This window comes from Crinia signifera, chromosome 5 (assembly GCF_055691185.1).
Source record: "Crinia signifera chromosome 5, ASM5569118v1, whole genome shotgun sequence".
NCBI classification, from domain to species: domain Eukaryota; kingdom Metazoa; phylum Chordata; class Amphibia; order Anura; family Myobatrachidae; genus Crinia; species Crinia signifera.
Genome location: NC_139221.1, coordinates 162,141,552 through 162,158,278, shown reverse-complemented (window position 1 = coordinate 162,158,278; position 16,727 = coordinate 162,141,552). Strand labels below are relative to the sequence as shown.

Here is a 16,727-nt window from a genome sequence, read left to right as displayed (position 1 = left end):
GAGTCTGCCGTCCAAGCTTAAACACCACTGCATCAGAGTGGCCTTATGACCTCCGACAAAAGACTGTTGGATAAAGTGGAAACATGGACTATGGGGGAAGGCCTGGGTAATGTAAAGTGGGAAAGAATTTTTTGTTTTTAGACAAGCACCTTCTGACTGGATTAATCAACTGGTGCCAACTCATCACGTTTGGCTAGCTTCTTGTAGATCTGCCTAACACCACCATGTTCTAGCATCTCCATAAGGAATAAGGCGGTATGTAGACTTAAAAGTAAAAAATGCAAAACAGCCACCACTTTTAAGCTGGCCTGCTCACCGGAAACAAGCCTTGAACAATAATCCTGGGAGTGGTTGGATAGGAATGGGATGTATTATAAATAGTGGGAGGGTGGGAATACGGACTATTGCCCTGGAGTAATCTTGACAATTGAGACTGGTTCGTTTTATATATATATATATATATATATATATATATATATATATATATATATATCATTTTTGTTTTATATACATTTTTGCACTCCTTCTTTTCTTGGTTTTTGATTTATGTATTACAGCATTTTTTAAAAGCTAGTGTGGCATTTTAATTCAAGCAGCAATTTGGTATGCTGAAACATATGAAATGCTACAACCTAAAAGGATTATGGGGGAAGAAAAACAATCAAGAATCTGCCAAGACTTATGCGCCTGTCATCTGCATGCATTTTTTTAAAAGCTAAGCAGGAGATGGAAGCAGAACTATTTCCTTTTCCTCACTCACCAACAAGCAAAATGGCTGTTAAATGTCTGTCCTAATAAGCTTGAGTCTGTAAGTGATAACTATGCATAAATGTTTGAACTACAGTTTCTTTCTACCTTAAAGTCAGCCTATCTTGTTTATCAGGAAATGTCACTGTTTATAATACAATACGAAGCTCAACGGCCATATTCTTTTAGAAGAGGCTGAGTATTGGATGGGACAGGGCATATTGTCTACCTAGAATATCCATTTAAAGGATTTTTGTTTTTGTAGTTTCTCCTCAGGCTTCCACTGCCATGGGGGTAACGACGCTCTCTTGGGAATGGGAATTTAATGTAACAAATGATTGGTTTATGCGATTTTGAGCTAAACTATTCTCACTTTAAATCCTATATATAGAAGAGCTACAGAAGAAATCTGCATATTTACAGGGGTATCACTCTTGACAATAAAAAGCTTCAGTTAAACATATCAGCTGTACCATGCAACTAAAGTATGGAAACACTGTATTTTAGATTATGGAACACATTGTCATTACTTTATTCCATGTATTTGCCTCATAAAATGAAGAAACTTGATTTTATGTTTGTTTTTTTCTTTGTAATATACAGTATTTTCCAAGTTCTGATGAAATGCCGTGTCAAACACTGGCAAAGCTTTCTACATATAAATGAGGTCACAGCCTAGACCACAATGCACTTGGCCTAGATCCATTACAGTATGTGCTATTTCTTGCTGATTCACATTTATGCCGTTTTTTTTATGGAAATACATTTTAAAATGTTGCTGTTTTGATGTGACCACATGTAGCTTTACCCTCTACCCTCAATAACTGTCAACATGGCTCCTGTGTTTGTTTGATTTTTTTATGTGAAATAGACTCATGAGGTGTCTGGTAAAGGTGTTTCTTTTAGAAAATGCACATCAGAAAAATCAAGCAGAAAAAAAAATCAGCAGGTGTTTTTTTTTAGCTCTTTTTATGCTGTACGCAGAAATTTCTGACGCTTGTATTATATATAACTTCAGGTGAGATCTGCACAAGATTATGATTAGAAGGCCAGATTTTTTTTTCATTGTTACAGAATTCCGTTACAAGTATCTTTAAAGAAGTCTTTTGTTCTTTGTGTGTTGTTGTTGTTGTTGTTTATGTTTTTTCTTTGTATTTTCCTTTAAAGCCCTGAATTTTGTGAAATATTACTGTTTAAGTGGTTCTTTGTATCCTATCTTAGGCACTCAGTCATGAACTTGCTGGGACTAAAATGATTGCATGCAAATCCAAGTTACTTCATATCTGAAAACTATATTCTAAATGTGTAGGCAACGTTTGGCACTCCTACCACAGTTTTTTGTTAGGGAATGCTAAAACTCTGTGGCAGGGCATGCTGGTATGTGTAGTTCCACAGTAGTTGAAATGTCAAATGTTTATGACTCCTGTTTTGAACATACTTGTTGAAAGTTCAATGTCTTAACTAAAGCAATGCTGTACATGTAGGCAATTTGATCTTCTATGTTGGAATCTTAACATTTTACCCTTTATAATTAATATGTTGCATTCACTATTACATCTGTAAGCACTGACAGACAACTTTGGAGTGCTGATCAGGCCTGAAAAAACTATGCTTCTCCAGCTTTCAGCATGTCCTGCCACAATTTTAGCATTCCCTAATCGCAAAATTGTGACAGGCATGCTGGGACTTTTAGCTTAACAGCAGCTGGTGAGTCACAGGTTGGCCAGGCTCGGTGTAGTAGATTAATGTCCTTATTTTTTTTTGCTTAACCAAGAGCTCCAAACGTTATTCGGTACTTATGTTTTCTGGGTGTCCGATTTAGAAATCGGGTCGGATCGGGCACATCGCATCGCATCGCATGCGACCATCGGATGCGATGCGATGACCCGATTTTTCCATAGGAATCAATGTTAAAATGGTCCTTTTCATACCCCTACTATCCAAGTGGGCATGGAGTTGGATATAAACCTGTGGCGAGCGTAGCGATCCACCGAGCCCGAAGCGTGCCGAGCGGACACAGAATACCGCCCCCTCGCGGGGCTCGCTACGCTCGCCACGCTTCGGGCTCAGTGTTTATATCCAACTCCATGCCCACTTGGATAGTAGGGGTATGAAAAGGACCCCTTTTTCCCATTGAATTCCATGATAAAATGGACTCAGTCCATTTTAACATTGATTCCTATGGAAAAATCGGGTCATCGCATCGCATCCGATGGTCGCATGCGATGCGATATCGCATCGCATTGCATCTGATTGTATGCCTTAACTTAAGGCATACAATCAAAAAATCGGACGCCCAGATACTACATAAGTACCCGTTATTCAACAAAACCTATGGCATAAAAAGAAGCATTTTAGGATGAATTGCACAAACTAAATTTGGGTGATGGGTACCTGCCTCTCACAACATGTAATTGCAAATCTAATCTTCAGACTTTGTTACGTTAATAGTTTCTGTTATGTGACAAACTTATTTTGTGTCTATTTTATATATTATTTTTTTATAGATAAATAAAAATAATATACCATGCAACATTTAATGACTATTAACTGTTGCAAAACCTATAACATAAAAATAAAGTATTTTTAATTTTAGTACATTAGTTTCAGATATATTAGTCCACAGACCACTGTGGCTTGAGATACTGTAGCACTGGTGACTGGTCTATAAAACAGAGTAATATGGTGGTCTGGGTAATCTGTTTCTGTGGACAATGTGAAGTTTGAGTTACTTTTTCAGCAAAAATATATCACATACCCAGAGTGTCCTTGAATTTACCTAAACACAGTGGCCCTTATTCTGATCTCGGCGGTACGGCCCGCGTGCGTCCGTACCGCCGATGTTTTCACTCTGCACATGCGCAGAGGTCACTCTGCGCATGTGCAGGGGAAATCGCCGCACAAAAAATGTATACGCCGCAAAGGGGGCGTATAGGGGCGTGAGGGGCTTAATAGCCTCATTACCCTATGCATACGCCCAGCGTTTCATGGGCGTTCCCATGCAAACGCGGGGCGTATGCATGGTAATGAGGCTATGACGCCAGTGATGGGGGCGGAAAGCTGACATCGCCGGATGTCAGCTCTCCGCCCCCATACAAGCTTTCACACGGACGATTGTCTGTGTGGTCTAAGCTTGCGGGAGCTGGTGGAGCGTGCGGCCCTGCCTTCGATGGTCGCCGACCATCGAATGCAGGGGGCAGCTCCCACCATGGTGGAGGCGTACGCCCCACCATTTTCATGCGGATCGCCAGCCATCCGCGTACGGACGGCCGTGGCGATCCGTATTGTAGGCGGGGATTGGTTTGTGCGGCCGGAGCAACGTATGCGGCTCCGGCCGCACAGATCAGAATAAGGGCCAGTGTTATTTCCACAAGTGAAGTGTGTATATAAAATTTGGAGCACATTATGGGGGTTATTCTAATTGTTTGAAATCCCCCATCTGGGGGACCGATGTTGTGCGTATGCACAGACACATTTCAGTGTGGGCATGGGGCGGATAGTTGCACCCATGGGAACGTCCAGCGTTTCCTGGGCGTTCCCATTAAAACTCTGGACGTTCCCATGGTAATCAGCCGTGACGTGGGTGCCAGGGGCAGGCAACTGACATCACCAGATGTCAGCTGCCCGCCCAGTTCCTGCCGAATTTGTACGCATATCTAAGTGACCCGAGAGTCGCTTAAGATATGCGTGCCCTCACCACATCATTCGATGGTCCGTGACCATTGAACGATATGGGTTTTTCCACATAGCCTGCGAATGGATGATTAACATTCGCAGGCCATGTAAACAAATGCAACGTGTGAGGGGGGCAGACGGACTGGCATTTGGTGGGCGGTGTCTGGGGTACTGGCAAGGCTGCGACTTCGCAGCCTTGCAAGTCAACCAGAATAATTGCCTATGTGTTTGCACACCCTACTTAGAAACATTATGGAATATTAGTTCTATCCTACTAAATGGAAAATCAAACTTTTTTGAATCATGGCGCCCCTAAGTATCAGAATTTTTTTCATGGCACCCCTAGGCCAAATGTATCTAAAATATTAATTTAAGAAAAATGTGTTTTATATCTCATCCTTAGGGTCAGTTATGTGGTAATGTACAATATTCACTTCTATCTGTCCACAATTTGCATATTACATTGTCTTAAATAATTTGAATTGGTCCTGGACCATCAATCAAAGGCACCCCAGGGTACCAGGGCACACAGTTTGGGAACCACTGCTTTAAGAATAAGCTTAAACTGTTTTTATATGACTACAAGCCTTTTATTAATGGAAGTGCAATTTTATGCTACTGTATACTTGATTTAGAATCATATTGTGATTGGGGAATAAAGATTTTCTGTATGCTTTTGGTAAGTTTGGAAAACACACAACTACAAATTGCCTAGCAGTGTAGTCTATGTAACCGTATGGTCACTCTTTTTTGGGTATCCCAATGATTTTAGTCAAATTGAAACTGATGTGTTTGTACAATTGACAGATATGTGGCCAGCTTTAAAACGAAAGACCTATTGGAATACGACAAATTCCTCTTCTACAAAAGAACACACCAAGGAGCTCCTTGGATACATGGCTACCAGAAAATTTGCAGTTGTATGCAGGGTTACCATCAGAAACTGACAAGAGGCAGGGCCCTCCTAGGGGAGGAGATTGTATACTGTGAGAGGAGCTACAGCAGGGGAGTTTTGTGTTTAAGGGGGAAAAAAAACTATTGTAACATTTTGGGCTGTGGGGAGGGTGTTATAACATGTCAATCTATTATATAATTTAAATAATGCCCTGCTTCAGTCACCTCAGTATAAGGAATACATAAATATCCTCAATGAAGCTCCACCTCACTCACATATACTCATATACCTCTCTCTCTCTCTCTCTCTCTCTCTCTCTCTCTCTCTCTCTCTCTCTCTCTCTCTCTCTCTCTCTCTCTCTCTCTCTCTCTCTCTCTCTCTCTCTCTCTCACACTCACACACACACATGCCGAGCCCTGTCCCAGTCTCCTCCTTTTAACACACCTACACCACCTACCTCTCTCTCACATATATACCCTATCCCTGCCTATTCACGTACCACTCATGCACATATATCTTGGGCTTACCTCTCTCCCTCCCACAAATTATATTTGCCAAATCTGGGGTCTCCTGTGGCCTCTTTTCCATCTTGCCACTGTGGAGGATGCTGCTAAGAGTTGACTTGTAGTTCTCCCAGTGGCCAGCTCAAGGGAGGAGGCTGGCAATACCTTACAGGTGGGGGAAACACACACTGGGGGCACTCACATACACACACATGCATGCTCTCACATACTCACCCTGCTGCCGAAGACCTGGCTTCTGACTGGGGTAGAAGACACCCAGTCTGGAAGGTGAGTAATTAACGAATTAAGCTAACTGGAAACTTTCAGTTGCTTAATTAGCCCTCAATAAGAGTGCCTCTGAGGTCCCAGACCAAGTCACAGTTTTTTTCTAAGCTTTACAATTGGGGGAAAAAAAAAATCTGAATTCTATGAAAATCACAGCATCCCATTTTAACTCTTTGAGTGCCAACATGTGTGAGATGCACAAAATATCCACTAAAAATGCCAGCGTCGCTCACATTTGTTATATAAATTCAAATAAAACATGTTGTATAAAAAACATTATATTTCCTATATAAGGTAAACAATACTGGTCATTATGATGAATAAAAAGGTTTGCTTGCCAATTTTCACACCTATTTTGACAAATTTACTTGGCACTCAAAGGGTTAAGTTCCCTAATTGATTACCATTGTCTTACTTTTAGTCTCCTAATTGAATACCAGCATACCATATTCAGTCCCTTAACTGAATACCAGCATCCCATTTTATTCACCTAAGTGTACACAAAAACCCAGCAGATGTTAGAAAATCCCATGCCACAGGGTTTTTCAAAATTTCCACTGGCAATTTAATTTGCCATTAGCATTGCCTTCTCTCTGACATCTGTTAAAAGTGAAGTGTCCTTGTGTTCCTGTGTATTTGTTAGTTCATATTATCATAGAAACATAAAATTTGATGCCATATAAAATCCAGGCACACACCAGTATAGTATATATTTGGATTGTGGGAGGAAACCAGAGTACCTGGAGGAAACCCGCGCAAGCGTGGAGAGAATATAAACTATAAACCTTTCGAGGTATAGCGGTAATCAAACCATTGAACTCAGTGCTCTGAGGCAGTAATGCTAGCCATAACACTGTCCGTACTTTTCATTTGTACCGGTTTTATAACTGACCATATTTTAACCCTTGATGCTCAATTTCTCGTTAAAGAAACAATTGTAAACTCTCTGGTATGTGTGAACTGATCATTTACATTTTAGCCATTCATTTCCAATCTGCATGAGTTTTTACAAAGTGTATTTTTTACTTTTATACAATTATACAGTATTAAATATTGCAGTGTCCATAAAACATATAATATTTTATAGCAGATGCCAGGCTTAGCTATTGTCTTGTGACTAGCAGTTCAAAAAGGAAGAATCCTTAAACAAAAAAAGGGCAGAGCAGTGGCATTGGGCTCTGGAAGATAGAGACAGACTAAGTAGGGAATATTCTGATAATAGATAAGAGAAAACCTTAAGGTTGGAAAGAAGTTATTGAGGGGTTTTATAGATAATCCCCTAGGGTCTGTTTTGCTAATGTTACAGCAACTGGATGAAACGTGAAAGGAGACGGGATGTGTAAGCTGGTGATTTCCGCTCCACACACTGCTAACCTCCATTTCTGCAGCATGGAGCCCCAAATGCCCGGTGACAGGATAGGTGGGGGATTGTGATTGGCAATGTATCAAAGACCAGCAGCTATGCCCACTTTGAGTACTTACCTGACAGAAATGCTAGCAGTAGTTGCTGGCTGCCGGCCTAGCTTCATCCTTCCCCACCCTGCCGCAGGTGGCTCTCCAGCTCCCCAATCTTTTTATCCAAGATAGGGACCTAGGTGGTTATATACGGTCAGAGACATTGCTCCGCTCAGCCTTCCCGTCCACCTTATATTATACAGATACCCTTGTTCACAGGTGTGGGTGCTCCCCCCCCCCAGTGTCAGGGCCAAGTACTCCTGATCCGACAGCCTCCCTGATGGTGGCCCTGGTTATATGTACTTACTAATATGAACTGTTATCTGGATAACTCTACTGTGTAAATATTTGTACAACATTTACAAATTTGTATGTACATCTAGCTTTCAGAACAGTGAAAAACACAGTTTGATACATGGTTAATTAGCAGACCATATAATAATGTGCAATGTTTTAAAGTACGATCTGATATGAGCTACTGTAATGGCCATCAAATCTCAACATTAATATTTTCAGGTAAAATACCTATGTTCATGGTTTTTGAATCTTAATAGACCAGCAGCGGGAATATACCATATATACTCGAGTATAAGCCTACTTTTTCAGAACATTTTTTATGCTGAAAAAGACCCCCCTCGGCTTATACTCGAGTGAGGGTCCCACTTGAGTCAATAAGTTTTCCCAGTTTTTTGTTGTAAAATTAGGTGCCTCGGTTTATATTCGGGTCGACTTATACTCTAATATATGGTATCATTTAGGATAATCTCCCAACTATAGTCTCCCAAAGATAACTATACAGTTTTTGAAAAGCAGTCAACCGAGATTCTGTGACATTTCTGCCCTTTAAGAACAAAGAAAAAGGTAGCGCTAGGACCAATGAGGATTTGAAATAAAAAAATTACATTTATTGGTACACATACATGTTAAATCTCATTAAAAATTGAAAATAAAAACAAGGTTCACTGCCCACCAAGCCACTGATAACAATAGGTTTTTCGGGGGGAAACACGCTATCCACAAAAGGATTAAAGATCTCCCAAAAGATGACACAGCGAACACGCTATCCACAAAAGGATTAAAGATCTCCCAAAGAATATTACCAAAAGGACTGCACTGGTAACTATACCTCATCTAACCATTTTTTGGATAAGGGAAGTCCAATACTCCCTGTCATATCAACTGGTCCCCTGGTTTACCATCTGGTGGCACTAATAGGAGCGGATCCCTATTGTTATCAGTGGCTTGGTGGGCAGTGAACCTTGTTTTTATTTTCAATTTTTAATGAGATTTAACATGTATGTGTACCAATAAATGTAATTTTTTTATTTCAAATCCTCATTGGTCCTAGCGCTACCTTTTTCTTTGTTCTTTCTGGTTGTTTTGGGACCTACTCAGTCCCATTGGTAGCAGCTTTACAAAACATCCATTGTCAGCGCCCATATAGCTACACAGTAGCTCTTTGTCTACATTTCTGCCCTTTGTCTTAATCCATATAAATAAGAGTTACCCATATATCAGCAATTTGCATTCAGATTCTGATATTTTTCTCCCCAGTTCCCCAATCTACGCCCATACAGATATTTTTCTGTGTTTTTTAGATCATTTTCAGCAAATACAGATTTGTTAGTCTTGAAAGGCTAATCAATTTCCTATTAACAGTCTGCAAATATGATGATTGTTACAATACACTATCAATCAACTGTAGATCCCCAATTGATCTTTGAAAGTCAACATGCTGAAAAACATGATTTACCAAATCCAATCATTCTTGGGTCAGAATCTGCAATCTGTGAACCGCATACATTACAGACTTTATCTTTTTCTTAAATCAATTGACAAATTGCCCCAATCGATTGGTAAATTAAGGTGCCGCTACTTTTCACATGATTCTGATGAGTCGGGCTAAGAAATCGGGTGAAAAGTGGCCAAATTGCATGTGTTTGACATCCAGTCTGATGAGCAGTCACATGCGCATCGGAGCTGAAGATTCTATGTGCAGTATATAGGATACATTGGATCGAGGGCATCCGATCTTACTTGAACTCCCATCAAGCTGCTCCACTGGGGTTCTTTTATGGGCAAAATCTGTTGGTGTGTATGGCCAGACGGTGAGTTCTGATGCACACTCCTGCATCAACGCTGGCCACTGCTGTCCATCGGGCTGTTTTACCAGACAAGTTAGCCACTTTCCATAGTCTCCTACTGTGGAAAGTGGTTCGATGCCTGTGAAAATCACTGGGCCGGGTCAAAATCATGCAGTGTGTATGCACTGAGCGATTTTCCGACCAGTGATTTTCACATCATCACTCCTCATACACGATACATGCTCCGCAAAATCACCCAATGTGTATGCACCTTTACAGTGGATGTATTCCATACTGGTGTACAAGTATTAATAACTGACTAGACATGAGTCTATTTTTGAGGCACCTTCCTGTTAATATGGCAGGTTGCTGGAATACATTATGACTGACTTACCAAGCATTTACACTCCAATGATTTAAATTATATTTTTTTATCCAGCTCTAGAAAACACTATCATGTATATAGATGGAAGTCATAGGAAATATGTATGAACACTGATTATCTTCTTAATGGTTAAAATGTATTTGTTCGTTTATCCAGGTCAGCACAAAGTATGGTGTGTATAAAACATTACTTCTCCCATAGGAAAATCAATATACAGGTTGAGTATCCCGTATCCAAAATGCTCGGGACCAGGAGAATTTTGGATAACGGATTATTCAGTATTTCGGAATATTTTAATATTTCAATGATGTATTTTGAAGTATCTTGCATTTATGCTGTATAAACACATAATATACACACAAATATATTTTATTACCACATAAAATACACACAAATATATTTTAATTGTTCAAAAAACAAGGTTTCAAAACGTGAAACAAAATTTGTGTACTATCTCAGCACTGAATTTGAATGCCAAGCAATCATTGTCTTGCACATATATAGTGCCAGTTACATATCATGTCCCCAGTGATGCTGTTACAAATGTCCCCAGTGAGTTTTTAGCAAAAAAAAAAAAAAATTTCACTTTCTGGAAAGTCCGTATTTCGGAATAATTTGGATAACGGATATTCGGATACGGGATACTCGACCTGTATTGCCTTCTGTGTGGTGTGGGGTAAAATGAACATGGCTTTTGGCTATATTCTGGTCAATGTACAAATATTGAGGAGGACCGTAATGACATGCTATGGGTTTTTCTTGTACTGAATAGAAAATCGCTAAATAATGTTCTCAAAATATGTTCCATAATAAAGATTTAGTTCACAGTTGAAAGATCATAATGATCATGTGATGTGCAAACAATGATAAAATATACCAGTTGGGGAAGTAATTTTGAGCGGTTATGTAAATATCAGTCATAGCTTTGCTTTAAAAACACACGTCCAACTTAGTCCCTGTTTTATGGAAATCTTAAATCAAATTACTAACACAAGCAAAAGGATTGTAATGTCACAAGATAGCAGCACATGGACTTAAATGGCATGCTGGAGAAGTGTAATAAAGTTATAGCGGTGGGCTTTTTATATTCTGTGTCTTATGTTATGTCCAATTTATGTAAAACTCCAGCTTGTCAATGCTACAGGTTTCTTTAACATTTGCTTATTTCACGTGGGTACAGTATTTTACCAATAGTGGAATGTGAAATTTTTTATTGAATTGTATTTAATTACTAAATAAAATAAAATGAAAGAGAAATTGAAGAGAGTAGAAGACTATATAGATATACAATCAACAGTTAACTGTTTTTTAGCAGTTTACATAATAAAAGCTGTCTGTCTGACTATTAGGCGCTAAGGCCCTCATTCTGGTTGAATGGCTCCCCTGCGCGTTCGCACAGGAGATTGATCGTTTGTGCGCATAAACATTTATGCACGTGTGTAGCCTCTTTGTGCAAATGGGCATGGCGAATTGATTATTCGCCAGCCCATTTTCATGCAGCAGTGGGGGCTTGAGGCAGCGGACATGGGTTTCCCTCATGGGAACGCCCAGCGTTTTATGGACGTTCCCATGAAAATCCTGGCCGTTCCCATGGTAAATCTCCGGTGACGCGGGTGCCGGTGGCGGGCAGCTGACGTCACCGGATGTCAAATACCTGTCCTCTTCCCGTACAAGGGCACCGCAGATCTAAGTCAGCAGAGACTGACTTAGATGTCTTGAGCTCTTGCCCAGCACGCAAACTGCAAAAGAATGTGAATGCAAAACATCCATTCGCATGCTTGCAGGGAATTGGCTTGTCGGCGGCGTTTAATTGACTCACAAAGCTTTGCAAGTCAACCAGGATGTGGGCCAAGTGCACACTATACACACACACTAATATTATGTAGCGTTGCATGCAAATTTTCAATATAAAACTTAAAATACATTAAAGCCAGGTTTGCATTAAAGCATTGGCCAAAAGGATAACTTACTCGTGGTAGGTTCATATATACAAATGAAAAAGTTAATCATATATCAATACAATAATTGCCTCCAAACGAATCATTTTACTTTGATACACATACAGTGTTTGCGCATATCAGTGTTTTTATCAGCCCAATATGTGCCTTAGCTTGTTCTCTTGGCCCAAGTATACTATACTGTAGCTCATGAAGACTGAATTCTTTAAAATTACTTCCACAGATCTAGGCAGAATTTTTGTTTTTCAGCAAACAATTTAGTATTACAAAAATATTATATTTTTCCGTGTTTTCCCAAATGAATGTGGTGAGGCAATATGTACAAATAGATTATCTATGTATTTCACATACAAAAAAGTAATCAACATTCAGCCTGTATGTTTAATACATTAGTGAATGTTACACAAATGTGTTTTTTGATGTTTTTGTTTGACATTGCACTGCAGAAAATCAAGCCTGTGTGACAACAGCAAAGTGTCATTGACCATGGCATTTGTGGGTTTTAATTTTCTGGTAAATGCTTTTTTTTGTGTGTGTGTGCTCCTTCCTGTGTTTTAAATATATTCAGTACATTTGCATTGATAATAATCATACAAGAAGGACAGTGTATTTGTTTATGCTCTTATTACACTAGTATCACTCATGCTAATTTTTACATACCCTTGTCAACAAGGTTCTATCCCCTGCAAAGTAGGTCAATGTTAGTATTTAGTTTGTATGATAAACATGAACTCTAGCCTGCTACAGTATTTAGTGAATCCATAGTTTTGTGTGATTTAATGAAACTAGACCAATACTAGAACAGATTTTAGTTTACATTTATTTTATGTTAGAACTAGGCAATAATTACAGCTTAAATCCATCAGCTGTGTAATAACGATGTTCAGAATAGAAAATGTATGGATTGCCAAATTCAGTGGAGATTAAAAAAAAATCTACTACTATTTTTTTTATGCTATCTGTATTCATTACCGGTAATTAAAAAAAATAGCTGTTATTTATGAAGAATTAAAAGCGTGCAATGTAACTTGTTCTACTAAAGAAAAGTGCATTTTTTTTTACAGTGCATAAGACATGGCTTTTAAATACGTTTTGGGATTGTCAGCAATTTTTATTTTTTAATTAAACAAATGTATTTATCTTAAAGGTTTTGCTTCCTTATTGCAAATTATGTTCTGTGCAATATTTTCATCAGATTTTGTTGATTTACAATGTGCAGGAGTACAGTATGTATGTTCTGTATTTATATCTGGTCTGGCACAAGTTTTGTTCTGTGAATTTTTGTTAGTAGGAAAACACCGCTATACACCAGCCAGAAATAGAAAGCAAAGCTCTGAAGGATCATTTTAATCTATTTTATATTTAAATGAATGTATGTAAAGGAATGCTCAGGATTGACTAGTTTAAAAAAAACAAAATTATAAAAAAAAATCTTAAGTGTTTTTGTCATGTAGCATTCATGAATATGTCCAATTAAATAACAGTTTTCTATTGTATTTTTAGTATTGTTAATAGAAATCTAAATATGAATGGTTAATTGGTTTATAATATAAAAAAAATTCTTGACCATTGAAATGTGCCGTTCTTCCCCATCCACTTCTTTATGCACTAAATACACTGGGGTTTGAACCAATGCGCCTTTCAGTGTTTTGTAATTTTGCTTGTTTTTATTGTAAGTAAACTTGTAGTGTTATTGGGTTTAAGAAGACCTGTTCATTACAAGTCTTGTGAATTGACTGAGCCTCTGTGTTTTTATTTTATTTGTTTTTTATTTCAAATTTTGGGCATTTTCTAAAAAAAAAAAAAAAAAATTAAGAGTAGGCAACTATTTAGTGGTGTTGAAGTCACTTGTGTTTAGAACCCAGTGATTGGTTCTGAGCTATAATGTCTGTTTGATGCTTCATCTCACCAGTTTTTGGTCGTTAATCTAATTATGAATGTTATAATGTAAGCTTTTGACTGTAAGGGGAGTAGGCTATCAGGGAATGCAAAAAAAGTGTTAACAGAAATCATTTTAATTCATACACTGCTAAATATTGTAAATAACGTGCTGGCTTATGACATAATTGTAATATTTCAGGTATTTTTGTACAAATAAGGGACAGATTATGTTACTTGTAAATTAGAAATAAACATATGTTCAATTTTATATTTGTAGCAGTGTTTTTTTCCATGGATTAAGCTAGAATAAAAAATGTATATACTTGTTACTAGAATATATTCTTGAAGGTAAATGAGGAACTTCCTTTAAAAGTGCACCAACACATACTGTAGTTGAGGTTTTTAATATTTGATAACAACTGTTTTCAAAAGAGTACAGATTAATACTGTACAGATGGAGCACGGCTCGTCTAGCGGATCGCAAACTGCCAACCCCACCAGCAGGGGACGCGCACGCATGAGACACTCGCGTGTCTCCTTCCGACGGAGCTCCTAGTCAGTCCCCGCTGCCTCTTTACCGTTCCCCAACGATCCCCTCCGCCTCAAGCACGCACCCCCTAACCCTGCCCATCTCCCTGAAGCGGAAACGGGCAAGGTTCCTATCCCTCGCCAACAAAAAAACGTGATGTGCGTCCCAGTCAGATGGAGCACCTCTCCGCCGGCGATCGCCACCGGGTACATTGCTTTAGAACTTTTAAAATGAAGAAATAAAATAAAATGTTAATATAAAATATAGTTCTTTGATATCTAAAATACATCCTCTGGTTAGTCCTAGCATATAACCAATTAAAAAAAATATTCTGAATTTACTGTATCGTGTAATTTATATTCTTGTTTTATTTTTATTTTGAAAGATTTGAAAGGGTGGGTTCTCATTCACATATTTGCAGATGAGCAATTCGTTATGAATCAGGCCCTGTGATTGTATGTCTTTTTTTAGCCATTCAAGAGTCATGATAGTCAAATAATAGAAAATTAGAAATGACCACAAGAGGGAGCTCAAGATTTATTTTTAATTTCACTGTATGGAAAGATACGAAGTTACCAATATGTGTGTGTCCCAAACTGTTTAATATAGAAACAATAAAAAAACAAACTTGCAACATAAACTCTCCCATTTTCTTAAGTGTGTTTACAAGGCATTCTGACCCACTTCAGTAGGTCCTGGTTACAGATGCATAATATGTAGGTAGATTTATTTACACTGCTGTCAAATGTTGTGCCACATAAAAGGAGCTGGTTGAACACCCAGTGCATCGAAGTCAGAGGCAGATTTTCCACAAGTCAACCTAGGCACCCGTCACCGGCCCCGCAGGTCCGAAGAGGCCCTATAAAGATATCCTGGCCAATTGAAACATTAGTAGAGGAGCATTGCGGAACTACTGTTTGGCATCATGCCATCACACAGACCTGCCCATAGGTCAGACCTGTTGTTTGTTAAAAACAGACGACAATAATAAAAAGTATTAATACATTTGTTTTAGTCAGCATAAATTAATAAACTGACATGCATAGAACCTTCTGGGGGTATCAAAATAATATTGCAGTTTGTAAAAGAGTAAGTTTAGGCATAAAAACAATCACTAATAAGAAGTATATGAAAGTAAATCTAATATCTGTCACCCAGACCTTTTCATCAACTTGCATTAGTGGGATGGAAATAATTAAGCCAGACTCTTCAAGTCTGAGTCCACGAATCCAGTAACAATTATTGAGTGGTTGAAATTGCTGGGTTCAACAGATGGGCACCTTTGAGTGCTGGCAATGATGACAAAAGGTCTCAGTCAATATGATACACCGTTCCAGACTACACCTGTTAACTCCTTTGTAGGGGTTACACCTACACAGCTGTGGAAATAAACTAGTCTGTGGGCCTGGACTGCAGTGGCTGCACTGGTACAGGGATGGATCCTCCAGGTACAGTAGGTGAGCTCCTTTTTCGCTGGGAGCTTTCAGAGGCATCTCCACCAGCAGGCTTGATGTAGGCCGCAACTTCTGGTGTGCACTGAACAGTTAGCGGCAAGTGTCAGCAAGTGAAGCGGGGAGCGCTCTGCTTTGGGAGTGGATGCGCGACTGGTCAGTGGATGGTTTGCAGAGACAGCTCCACCAACAGGCTTGGTGTCAATGCGGCTGCTGGTGTGCGCTGGACAATTAGTGCCACATGTCAGCGGATTGAAGTGGTGGGTGCTCTCTGCTCAAGGAGTGGATGCACGGTTGGTCAGTGGGTTTACAGTTTCTTGAACGCATTTCACCACACTAAGCGTTGCTTTTTAACTGATGAAGAAGTCGCCCTGAGTGCAGCAAAACCCATCCACACAATTTAAGCGCCACTTGATCTTTTCCATTTTTTGTCTATACATTGGAGGCTGGCATCCATCCATCTAGTGGCTTCTGACTTAGACACCTGTGACCCCTCCACAAATAAGGGCTATTGACACAAATCCTGTTTTTTCTTCCGCACTCCCAAAGTCCCTTTGATGTGCTTTGATATGATAAAAATTGTTTAGAAACACAAAATGGTTCCATCTGCTGTATGTGGGTAGTCACTTTACTTTAAATGTGACACGGGTCTTAGGCTTACTTCCAAAACAGAAGACCTTTTATATAGACTGCGCTTGTATGGCTTGTATGAAAAAGCTCCAATACGAGCGAAACGCGTTAGAGGAGAATTGCCCGGTGTCTTTATCCAAAGAAGAGACCTCTAAACAGCCAGCAATCACCGATATTATCCGCTTACAGCAGCACAAACAGAGACCGCAGATCCATTCCTTCCAGCTGACAGAGAGCGGGTGAGAGACG

General features: G+C 39.2%; 1 protein-coding gene across 1 annotated transcript in view; it reads left to right on the top strand.

Annotated features, from left to right (window-relative positions):
• Positions 1-5,001, top strand: part of GRB10 (growth factor receptor bound protein 10) — a 229,515-nt gene extending 224,514 nt beyond the window's left edge. The window contains 1 exon segment of the mRNA XM_083188204.1: positions 3-5,001. Within this exon segment, the coding sequence (XP_083044330.1) occupies positions 3-49 (47 nt within the window). The 3' untranslated portion in view covers positions 50-5,001.
• Positions 5,002-16,727: the final 11,726 nt, after the last annotated feature.